The sequence below is a fragment of the Hemitrygon akajei genome, chromosome 17, assembly GCF_048418815.1.
Source record: "Hemitrygon akajei chromosome 17, sHemAka1.3, whole genome shotgun sequence".
In the NCBI taxonomy this organism is placed as follows: domain Eukaryota; kingdom Metazoa; phylum Chordata; class Chondrichthyes; order Myliobatiformes; family Dasyatidae; genus Hemitrygon; species Hemitrygon akajei.
In genome coordinates, this window is record NC_133140.1 from 91544185 (window position 1) to 91556895 (window position 12711).

A 12711-nucleotide genomic window follows, 5' to 3' on the forward strand; every position below is an offset into this window, starting at 1 on the left:
CTTTATTCATCCCCATGGGGAAATTCAACTTTTTTCCAATGTCCCATACACTTGTTGTAGCAAAACTAATTACATACAATACTTAACTCAGTAAAAAAATATGATATGCATCTAAATCACTATCTCAAAAAGCATTAATAATAGCTTTTAAAAAGTTCTTAAGTCCTGGCGGTAGAATTGTAAAGCCTAATGGCATTGGGGAGTATTGACCTCTTCATCCTGTCTGAGGAGCATTGCATCGATAGTAACCTGTCGCTGAAACGGCTTCTCTGTCTCTGGATGGTGCTATGTAGAGGATGTTCAGAGTTTTCCATAATTGACCGTAGCCTACTCAGCGCCCTTCGCTCAGCAACCGATGTTAAACTCTCCAGTACTTTGCCCACGACAGAGCCCGCCTTCCTTACCAGCTTATTAAGACGTGAGGCGTCCCTCTTCTTAATGCTTCCTCCCCAACACGCCACCACAAAGAAGAGGGCGCTCTCCACAACTGACCTATAGAACATCTTCAGCATCTCACTACAGACATTGAATGACGCCAACCTTCTTAGGAAGTACAGTCGACTCTGTGCCTTCCTGCACAAGGCATCTGTGTTGGCAGTCCAGTCTAGCTTCTCGTCTAACTGTACTCCCAGATACTTGTAGGTCTTAACCTGCTCCACACATTCTCCATTAATGATCACTGGCTCCATATGAGGCCTAGATCTCCTAAAGTCCACCACCATCTCCTTGGTCTTGGTGATATTGAGACGCAGGTAGTTTGAGTTGCACCATATCACAAAGTCCTGTATTAGTTTCCTATACTCCTCCTCCTGTCCATTCCTGACACACCCCACTATGGCCGTGTCATCAGCGAACTTCTGCACATGGCAGGACTCCGAGTTATATTGGAAGTCTGATGTGTACAGGGTGAACAGGACCGGAGAGAGTACGGTTCCCTGCGGCGCTCCTGTGCTGCTGACCACCGTGTCAGACCTACAGTCTCCCAACCGCACATACTGTGGTCTATCTGTCAAGTAGTCCACTATCCAATCCACCATGTGAGAGTCTACTCCCATCTCCGTTAGTTTGTGCCTTAAGATCTTGGGCTGCATATAGTTCCACTTCCCAACCTCAGACAATGACCAGCCCACCTCCTGCACAAGACCCTGTCAAGCCAATGCTAATCAGCTGCACAAGACTCTCCATCATCAGGAAACTGTTAAGATTGTCCAGTGTTGGGAGGACTGTGATGGTAACAGACATTATTCCCAACCCTACAGATTCTGGTGTCATGCTGAAGACAGAGACCTCTTGGGAAAATAACTGGTGAAAGATGAATGCCTTTGTGGACTGTGGAGCAGCTGGTAATTTCCTGGACTTGGAGTCAGCTTGTTGGCTCAACATATCTCTGCAGGAGTTGAGTCAGCACATAATTGTGTCCTCTTGGGTCTGGGCAGGTCGTGCAACAGATATCAGTTTTGTAAATGGGGATAGGGGAACATGTAGCAGATATTTATTTTCTTATCATAGATTCTCCTCACGTACTCCTAATGCTTGGGCACCCTTGGCTGTCCAAGTATAACTCTTCCATGAACTGGGGGGAAGAGAGAATCATCAAATGGTCAAGTCTTTGCAGGAAGGAATGTGTTTGGTTTGGTGTTCTAAACCCCAGACTTTCTTAAGACTAGCAGCTGACAAGGAGGAGGCTTTTGCTCAGGATAACCCAAAGACCCAGTCATGCCTCCAAGGACAGACAAGCTGGCTCCTGTCAACAGGACCATGTATGTCCTGACCCCTTCTAGTCAGAAGTGTGCTGGATCTGGAGAGAAAGGGCCTTTTTTTTTCTTTTTCATTGAGATACAATGTGGAGTAGGTCCTTCTGGTCCTTTGAACCACACTGATCATGGGACAATTTACAATGACCAATTAACCTACCAAGTGGTACATTTTAGGAATGTGGAAGGAAATCGGAGCACCTGGAGGATACTCATGTAGTCCCAGGAGGACAAAGACTACTTGTAGCACCTCATTACCATGGTCTGAGGATACAGATGAAGATTTGGAGTCTGATTTGGTCAGATCTCTGGAGTTGGATGAGGACTCCAATTTGGACTTTGCTTAGACAAAGGAGAGGTTAAGGGAAGTTTGGATTGACACATGTATGGTAGGGGTATGTGCTATGTTCCTGGTGCAGGTCAGTCAGAGTAGGCAACTTAAATGGTTCGGCAAGGACTAGATGGGCCAAAGGGATTGCTCCTGTGATGTACTTTTCTGTGACTCTAGTGAACCTATGAAGGAGACTACAAGGTCTGCTGAATTGCCCCCAGTACCTAAGGAGCTTCAAGTCATCCTTGAAGGGATGTTCGAGAGTAGTTGCAACATCTAAGTGAGTCAAAATTCCCTCCATCTACGAGGATTTGGAACGGATAGGCCTCAACTTTTCCACTGCCTGACCCTATAACTGTGCAATAGGCCTACTGCCTGATATTCGTCCTCCATAAAGTTGATTGTACATGCTCTCTGGCCCGGAGAAATGTGGTATGGAATAGTACATAGAAGAGGGACTTGCTATGGGATTCTTTTGACCCTCTGCCTCACCAGCCAGTGCAGGCTTCTTCTTCATATAGAAAAAGGATGGAAGCCAGCAGCCATGCATTGACTATAGAGGATTGAATCGCATAGTGGCCAAGGATCATTACCCCCTTCTACTCATGAACACTACCTTCAAGGTACTCCAAGAGGCAAAAGTATTCTTGAAACTAGACTTGTGGAGTGTGTACAGTCTGGTCTGTATAAAGGAGGGTGACAAATGGAAGACTGCAATCAACATACTGACAGAGCACTATGTGTACATCATCATGCCCTTTGGCCTTGTTAACACAGCAGCAGTTTTCAAGGCACTCATAAATGACGTGCTCTGGGACGCTCTCATCAACTTTGTCTACTTGGATGATGTTCTAATTTTCTCAGAGTCCATGGAGGAGCACATGCTCACATCAGAGATATCTTAAAGAGGCTCCTAGATCATGGTCTTTATGTCAAGACTGAAAAATCAGAATTACACTTGACCATAGTTTTATTTTTGGCGTCTATCATCTCTAATATAAATCTCAAGATGGAGCCTACTAAGACACGCGCAGTGAGAGATTAGCCACAACCATCTAGTGTGAAACAAGTCCAATGATTTCTGGGGTTTGCCAACTTTTACAGAAAGTTCATCAGGAACTTCAGCTCAGTGGTGGCTCAGCTGATGGTACTAAGAGATTGAGTTTAAGAGCCGAGGGGTAATGTTACAGCTATATAGGACCCTGGTCAGGCCCTACTTGGAGTACAAGGATGTTGCCTGGATTGGGGAGCATGCCTTATGAGAATAGGTTGAGTGAACTCAGCCTTTTTTCCTTGGAGCGATGGAGGATGAGAGGTGACCTGATAGAGGTATATAAGATGATGACAGGCATTGATCGTGTGCATAGTCAGAGGCTTTTTCCCAGGGCTGAAATGGCTAGCATGAGAGGGCACAGTTTCAAGGTGCTTGTAAGTAAGTACAGAGCAGATATCAGTGGTAAGTTTTTTACGGAGAGAGTGGTGAGTACATGGAATGGGCTGCCGGCAACAGTGGTGGGGGCGGATATAATAGGGTCTTTTAAGAGACTCCTGGACAGGTATATGGAGCTCAGAAAAATAGAGGGCAATGGATAACCCTAGGTAATTTCTCAGGTAAGGACATGTTCTGCACAAATTTGTGGGCTGAAGGGCCTGTATTGTCCTGTAGGTTTTTTTATGTTTCTATGTTTATAACCTGAAAAACATAAGCAGATTCCTACCATTTTGCCTCAAAGTAAGGTGATAGTACCCATTCATTGGGGAATCAACACGCTTGTACTCAAGGCCCAGGCACATGGGGAGATTACCAAGATTGGTCCTCCAAATCGTCTTTTCGTTCCAAGTTCTGTCAGGTCTAAGGTTCTTCAGTTGGGACCTACATCTAGAATGATTGCTCACTCGAGAGTCACCAGAACCCTCAAGTTCATTAAGAGGAGATACTAGTGGCCTGGAATCACTAAAGAAGTCCAACAATGTATGCAAGCATGCAAGGTGTATGACCAGAACAAGGAGCCCTGCACCCAACCTGGATGAGGAAGTGGAGAGGTGGGTTATTAAATCTGCTGCTGTCACAAAGGTTAGGGGTGTTGTGGATAGCGTGGAGGGTTGTCAGAAGTTACTGCAGGACATCAATAGGATGCAAAACTGGGCTGAGAAGAGGCAGATGGAGTTAAGCCCAGATAAGTGTGAGGTGGTTCATGTTGGTAGGTCAAATATGATGGCAGTTTATAGTATTAGTGGTAACACTCTTGGCAGTGTGGAGGATCAGAGGGATCTTGTGGTCCGAGTCCATAGGACACTCAAAGCTGCTGCGCAGGTTGACTCTGTGGTTAAAAAGGCATATGGTGCATTGGCCTTCATCAATCGTGGGATTGAGTTTAAGAGCCAAGAGGTAATTTTACAGCTATAAAGGACCCTGGTCAGGCCCTATTTGGAGTACTGTGCTCAGTTCTGGTTACCTCACTACAGGAATGATGTGGAAATTATAGAAAGGGTGCAGAGGAGATTTACAAGGATGTTGCCTGGATTGGGGAGCATGCCTTATGAGAATAGGTTGAGTGAACTCAGCCTTTTCTCCTTGGATGACAGAGGCTGAGAGGTGACCTGATAGGGGTGTACAAGATGATGAGAGGCATTGCTTGTGTGGGTAGTCAGAGGCTTTTTCCTAGGGCTGAAATGGCTAGCACGATAAGGCACAGTTTTAAGGTGTTTAGAAGTAGGCACAGAGAAGATGTTAGGGGTAAGTTTTTTGTGCACAGAGTGGTGAGTGTGTGGTATGGGCTGCCAACGTTGGTGGTAGAGGTGGATACGATAGGGTCTTTTAAGAGACTCCTGGACAGGTACGTGGAGCTTAGAGAAATAGAGGACTTTGGGTAACCCTAGGTAATTTCTAAGGTAAGGATATGTTTGGCACAGCTTTGTGGGCTGAAGGGCCTGTATTGTGCTGTAGGTTTTCTATGTTTCTATGTAACCTCAGCTGCAAATAAAAGGAGGGTAGCTTCAAGTGGAATGGCCATTGTTTGAGTGTGAGTGTTAAGGTTTTGGTTTAACAAGCTTCAGCATAAACAGGCAGAGGCACAGTTAAAAAGAGGCAAACCTTTTTCTTTTTTAGTATAGAGCAGTCAGGATGGAATGCTCCACCTGTCAGATGTGGGAACTTGGGATACCTTATAGTTCCCCTCATGACTACATCTGCGTGAAATGCACCCAACTTCAGCGTCTGATTGACTGGGTGAAGGAGTTGGAGCTGGAGTTGTAAGCACTCAGGATCATTCAGGAAGCCAAAGATACTATAGATGTGTCACACCCAGAATACAGGCTTCAGACAGTAAATGGGTGTCTATCAGGACAGGTAAGCGAATTAAGAAGTCATTGCAGGGTTCCTCTGTGGCCATTCCCCTCAACAAAAGTGTACCCTCGCATTATATGGTACCCTTTTGGATATTCCCAGGGGAGATAACCCATTAGATCACAGTAATAGCTGCCAGCCTGCTGGCACTATGGCTGGCTCTGAGGCTCAACAGGGAAGGTAATGTCAGGCAGTGCAGTACTTATTGGGGACTCAATAGTTAGGGGGACAGAGAGGAGATTCTATGGCCTTAAAAGAGACACCAGGATAGTGTGTTGCCTCACGGTCCATGATGTATTGAGCAACTGCAGGATAGTCTCATGGGGGAAGGGGACAGCCAGAGGTCATGGTGCATGTTGGCATCAATGACATAGGCAGAAAAGGGGAAGAGGTCCTATGCAGTGAGTATATAGAGTTAGGAAAGGGGCTGAAGAGAAGGACATCCAAGGTTGTAATCTCTAGATTACTCCCTGTGCCACAGGCCAGTGCAGGTAGGAATGGAGTAAAAAGCCTTGGAAAATAAGATTAAGGAAAACTCCAAACATTCTACACTTGTGTGAAGAAAAGCAGGATGATGTTAGATTCTGGTGTTTAAATCTATTCTAATGAAACTTGGTTGAGAGAGGGGGAAAAAATGGGTGATTAATGTGCCAGCTTTTCGAAGTCTTAGGAAAGATAGAGGAGGAGGTAAAAGAGGGGCTGGAGTTGCATTATTAATCAGGGACAATTTCACAGCTGCACTTAGAGGAGACATAATACAGGGGTCAAACATTGAGTCCATTTGGATGAAATTCAGGAATCGGAAGGGTGCAATCACACTAATGGAAGTGAACTGCAGGTACTTGAATAGCCACTGGGACATCGAGGAACAAATAAGTAATCAGATTAAGGATAAGTGTAAAAATAACAGGGTTGTTGTCATGGAGGATTTCAACTTCACTAATATAAACTGGGACCTTCTTATGGTAAGAGGTTTAGATTGGGCAGAATATATTAAGTGTATCCAGGAAGGTTTCTTAAATCACTATGTGGATGATCCAACAAGAGAAGGTGCCATACTGGACCTGGTATTGGGTAATGAGCATGGGCAGGTGACTGACCTTTCAGCCTTTCAGTGGATGAACAGTTAGGAAACAGTGACCACAACTCCTTATCTTTCAGGATAGCTACAGATAAGGATAGGTATGATCATTGTGGGAGTGTTTTAAATTGGAGTGGGACAAATTATGAGGGCATTAGGCAGGAACTAAGAAACGTTAATTGGAAATATCTTTTCTCTGGCAAGCACAGAGGAGTACAAAGAAGCCAGAAAAGAACTAAATATGGGAATTTGGAAAGACAGAAGCAGCCATGAAAAAAACCTGGCAAGTAGGATTAAGTTGAGTCCAAAGGCATTCTATACATACATTGAATAAAAGGATAACTAGGGAGAGGAGGGGACCACTTAAAGATAAAGCAGGTAACATTTGCTTGGATGCAGAGAAAGTGAGTGAGGTACTTAAAGAGTACTTTGCTTCAGTATTTACCAAGGAAAAGAATATGGAGGACCAGGAATTCAGTGCTGACTGTATAAATACATTAGGGCATTTAGATATCAAAGAGGAGGAAGTGTTGGGCCTCCAAAGGAGTATTAAGGATGATGGGATTTACTCCAGGTTATTGAAAGACGCAAGAGATCAGACTGCTGGGCCCTTGAACAATATCTTTATGTCCTCTCTGGCCACAGGCAAGGTCCCGGAGGATTGGCAAGTGGCTAATCTTGCACTTCTATATAAGAAGGGAACAAGGAAAAATCCTGGGGGGAAAAAAAGACCAGTGTATCTCATGTCAGTTGGAGAAATTGCTGGAGAAAATTCTTAGAGATAGGATAGGTTGGGGGTGTTGTGGATATTGTAGAGGGCTGTCAGAGGTTACAGTGGGACATTGATAGGATGCAAAACTGGGCTGTGAAGTGACAGATACAGTTCAACCCAGATAAGTGTGAGATGGTTCATTTTGGTAGGTCAAATATGATGGCAGAATATAGTATTAATGGTAAGGCTCTTGGCAATGTGGAGGATCCGAGGGATCATGAGGTCCAAGTCCATAGGACACTCAAAGCTGCTGCACAGGTTGACTCTGTGGTTAAGGAGGCATATGGTACATTGGCCTTCATCAATTGTGGGATTGAGTTTAGGAGTCGAGAGGTAATGTTGCAGCTATATAGGACCCTGGTCAGACCCCACATGGAGTACTGTGCTGAGTTCTGGTCACCTCACTACAGGAAGGATGTGGAAACCATAGAAAGAGTGCAGAGATTTACAAGGATGATGTCTGGATTGGGGAGTATGCCTTATGAGAATAGATTGAGTGAACTTGACCTTTTCTCCTTGGAACAACGTGGTATGAGAGGTGACCTGATAGAGGTGTACAAGATTATGAGAGGCATTGATCGTGTGGATAGTCAGAGGCTTTTTCCCAGGGCTGAAATGGCTAGCACAAGAGGGCACAGTTTTAAGCTGCTTAGAAGTAGGTACAGGGGAGATATCAGGGGTAAGTATTTTACGCAGAGAGTGGTAAGTGCATGGAATGGGCTGCCAGCGACAGTGCTGGAGGCGGATAAGATAGGGTCTTTTAAGAGACTCCTGGATAGTTACATGAAACTTAGAAAAATAGAGGGCTAATAGGTTTCTAAGGTAAGGACATGTTTGGCAAAGCTTTGTGGGCCGAAAGGCCTGTATTGTGCTGTAGGTTTTCTATGTTTCTATATATCAGTATTTGGAAACCTATTGCCTAATTAAGGAGGGCCAGCATAGCTTTGTGTATGGGATAGAGTAGGGTTCCCAGAACAGATCCCTGAGGCACACCACTGGTGACCGACATCCATGCAGAATATGACCTGTCTACAACTACCCTTTGCCTTCTGTGGGCAAGCCAGTTCTGGATCCACAAAGCAATTTCCCCTTGAATCCTGTGCCTCCTTACTTTCTCAATAAGCCTTGCATGGGATACCTTGTCAAATGCCTTGCTGAAATCCATATATATTACATCTACTGCTCTAATATCATCAATGTGTTAGTCACATCCTCAAAAAATTCAATCAGGCTCATAAGGCATGGCCTGCCTTTTTCATAAATCCTGCCTCTCAGGATCTTCTCCATCAACTTACCGACTACCTTGTTGTGCCTTACGGACTTGATTAAGTTTTTTGACAAGGTGGCAAGAGAGACTGATGATGGTTGGGCAGAGAATGTTGTCTACATGGATTTTAGTGAGGCTTTTGACAAAGTCCCTCATGGGAGGCTAAGCAAGAAGATTAAGATGCATGGGATCAGCGGCGAATTGGCTATTTGGATTCAGAACTGGTTGCACATAAAAGGCAGAGGGTAGTGGTTGAAGGGAGGTTATGTTGCAACTTTATAAAACTCTGGTTAGGTCACATCTGGAGTATTGCATACAGTTCTGGTCTCTCACAATAGTAGGAATGTTGAGGCTTTGGTAAAGGTTCAGAAGAGGTTCACCAGAACACTGCTTAGTTTAGAGGACATATGCTATCACGAGAGGTTGGATAAATCTGGGTTGTTTTCTGGAGTATCGGGCACTGAGGGGAGATCTGATAGAGGTTTACAAGATTATGTGAGGCATAGATAGATGGACAGAGAGTATCTTGTTTCCCAGGGTCAAAATGTCTAATACCAGAAGGCATGCATTGAAGGTGGAGAGGGTAGGTTCAAGGGGGATGTGAGAAGTAAGTTTTTACTAAGTGAGTAGTGGATGCCTGGAATGTATTGCCTGATATGGTAGTAGAAGATAAAGGGATATTAACATGGCATAGGTAGGGTGGCTTACGATGTTTGGGTGTTTTTATGATTTGCTTTTTAGCTGGTTCAGCAAAACATTATGGGTGAATTACCTGTTCCTGTGCTGTATTCTTCGATGTCAATGTTAACAACTCTGTTATTTTTGCACCTTTCCAAAATCTGCCTCCTGATCCGCTCTTCAATGTCCCTAAGCTATTGGGGGGAGGGGTCTACAGAATAATATAGAATAATTGCTCCCACCCTGTTTCTGACTTTCCCCCACACTGACTCAGTAGACGATCCCTCTACAAAATCCTCCCTTTCTGACCCTGTGATACTTTCCCTGATTAGCAATGCCACTCCCCACCTCTTTTATGTCTCTCATTGTCCCTTTTGAAATATCAAAACCCATTATAGAGACTTGATTGTCAAAAGGCCACACCATAGTAGCTCCATGTACGGATCCATATCCTAAGTTCATCATCTCTTTTCCTGATACTTCTTGCATTAGACACATTTCAGACCAGTGCTTATATTTCTTCACAGTCTCTCTGTATATGCTGCATTTATCTTTACACCAGTAGCTCTATCTTTTGACCTATTACCATAAGACCATAATATATAGGAGCAAAATTAGGCCATTTGGCCCACTAAGTCTGCACCACCATTTCATCATGGCTGATCCATTTCCCTCTCAGCCCCAATCTTTTGCCTTCTCCCCACATCCCTTCATACCTTGACTAATCAAGAATCTATCAACCTCTGCCTTAAAGATACCTAATGGCTTGACTTCCACAGCCACCTGTGGCAACAAATTCCACATATTCACCACTCTCTGACTAAAGAAATTCCTCCTCATCTCTGTTCTAAAAGGATGCCTCGCTATTCTCAGGCTGTGTCCTCTAGTCTTAGACTCCCCCTCAATGGGAAATGTTCTTTCCACATCCAATCCATTGAGGACTTTCAACATTCAATAGGTTTCAATTAGGTATCCCCTCATTCTTCTGAAATCCAGTGAGTACAGGCTCAGAGCCATCAAATGCTCCTCATATGACAAGCCTTTCAATCCCGAAATTATTTTTGTGAACCTCCTTTGATCCCCCTCAAATGTCAGCACATCCTTTCTTAGATAAGGGGCCAAAAACAACTCACAATACTCCAAGTGATGCCTCACCGGTACTTTATAAAGTCTCAACATTACATCCTTGCTTTTATGTTCTAATCCTCTCAAAATGAATGATAACATGGCATTTTCCTTTCTCACTACCTACTCAACATACAAATTAACCATGAGGACTCCCAAGACCCTTTGCACCTCAGATTTTTGAACTTTCTCTCCATTTAGAAAATGGTCCATGCTTTTATTTCTTCTACCAAAGTGCACGATCATACCTCCTGTCACTGTACTCCATCTGCCACTTTTTTTGCCCATTCTTCTAAACTGTCTAAGTTCTTCTATAGCCTCTCTGCTCCTCTATCTATCTTTGTATTGTCCACAAACCTGGCCACAAAGCCATCAAGTCCATCATTCAAATTATTGACATATAACATAAAAAGGAGCAGTCCCAACACAGACCCCTGTAAAGCATCACTAATCACAGACCGCCAAACATAAAAGGTTCCTTTTATTCCCATTCATTGCCTCTTGCTAATCAGCCAATACTCTATTACTCTACTTTCCATACCCCCAGGCAACCCAGTTTAAGCTCTCCCCAGCATTTATTGCCAATTTATAATTATCTTTGATAACTGTCTGGCTTGTGAAGTCATCCCAGAGTCAAAGCCATTGGTGAAGCTGGACTCAGAGTTAGATCAGACTGGGTAAGGGTTGAAAAATTCCTCACTTGAAAGAAGGGGATAAACCAAATGGGTCTTTATGACAATCTAGTAGATTTTGTTGTCAGCATTACTAATGGCCTGGTTAATTCCAAATGATTAATGTTACAGACTAAATATGAATTTATATTTTACAAGTGCAGTGGTTCAATATGAACTCAGGTCTATGCCTCTAGATTAGTCATCTATTAACTGATACACTGTCAGTTAACCACTCCATTCCTTTCCAGAAACCATCACTCTGCAATCTTCTAAACCTCCACACTGCACATGTAGTCAAAGGGTCCCCTAATTAGTCCCCTAATGACAAGATTCCCTCAACTCTCTCCCTCCCTATCACCTTGTTTTCCACTCTCAGACATCTTGCTCTGCCCTCCAATCCCCCACAGTCTCAATAGTGTATTTTCCCATAATCCCCATCACTCTGCTGTTCCCTATCAACAATGTAAATGCTTCCAGTCATTACCTTTGCCGTCAATGGTGACTCAGGACAGCTGTAGAAATTAGCCACTGCATCCCTGCTACTTTGATAACCTAGATAAAAAACAGAAGAAATGAGCCTGGATGCACTTTAAATTCTTATTCATTTTGCACAAGTAAACAGTGAGTAGCAGGAACATAAGAAAATAGAATAAGGATTTCTTCTCCTCCTTCTGCTTGGGAAACCTGAGCTGGTGTACTATCAGTACTCTTTTAAATTAAGGCTAATGGGATAGTAAAGAAGACATGTGGCATACATGCCTTTATTAGTCAAGACATTGAGTTTGAGTTGGGATATCACATTGCAGTTTTATAAGTCACATCTGGAGTGTTCATTTCTGTTCACTCCATTATAGAAAGCACATGGGAGCTTTACAGAGGATGCAAAAGAGGTTTAACAGGATGCTGCTTGGTTTAGAGGGCATGTGTTAAGATGAGAGGTTGGACAAACTTGGGTAGTTTTCTCCAGAGCGGGGAGGCTGAGGGCAGACCTGATAGAACTGTATAAGATTATGAGAGCACAGACAGAAGAGACAGACAATAGAGGATGTGCATTTAAGGTGGGTGGGGGGGGGGCGGAGTTCAAGGCAAAAAAAATTTTTACACAGACTGGTGGGTGCCTGGAATGTACTGCCAGGGATGGTAGTGGAGGCAAATAACATGGAAGCATTGAAGAGGCTCTTATGTAGCCACATGAATATGCAAAGAATGAAGAGAATGAAGACTTGTGTTACCAGAGGGATTAGTTTAGTTCGGTGTTTAATTCTGCACAATATGATAGGCAAAAGGTCCCGTCCTGTGGTGTCAGCTGAGAAGATCATCAGGGTCTCTCTTCCTGTCATCACGGACATTTACACTACACGCTGCATCCGCAAAGCAAACAGCATTATGAAGGATCCCACGCACCCCTCATACAAACTCTTCTCCCCCCTGCTGTCTGGGAAAAAGCACCGAAGCATCCAGGCTCTCACGACCAGACTATGTAACAGTTTCTTCCCTCAAGCTATCAGACTCCTCAATACCCAGAGCCTGGACTGACACCTTACTGCCCTATTGTCCTGTTTATTATTTATTGTAATGCCTGCACTGTTTTGTGCACTTTATGCAGTCCTGGGTAGGTCTGTAGTCTAGTGTAGTTGTTTTTTCTCTCTCTCTGTTGTTTTTTACGTAGTTCAGTCTAGTTTT

The 12711-nt window shown here is 43.9% G+C and overlaps 1 protein-coding gene across 1 annotated transcript in view; it reads right to left on the reverse strand.

The window, feature by feature from the left end:
* Positions 1–12711, reverse strand: part of tat (tyrosine aminotransferase) — a 149474-nt gene that overhangs the window by 126822 nt on the left and 9941 nt on the right. Inside the window, exon 4 of the mRNA XM_073070550.1 lies at positions 11513–11580. Within this exon, the coding sequence (XP_072926651.1) occupies positions 11513–11580 (68 nt within the window). The remainder of the gene's footprint in view (positions 1–11512; positions 11581–12711) is intronic.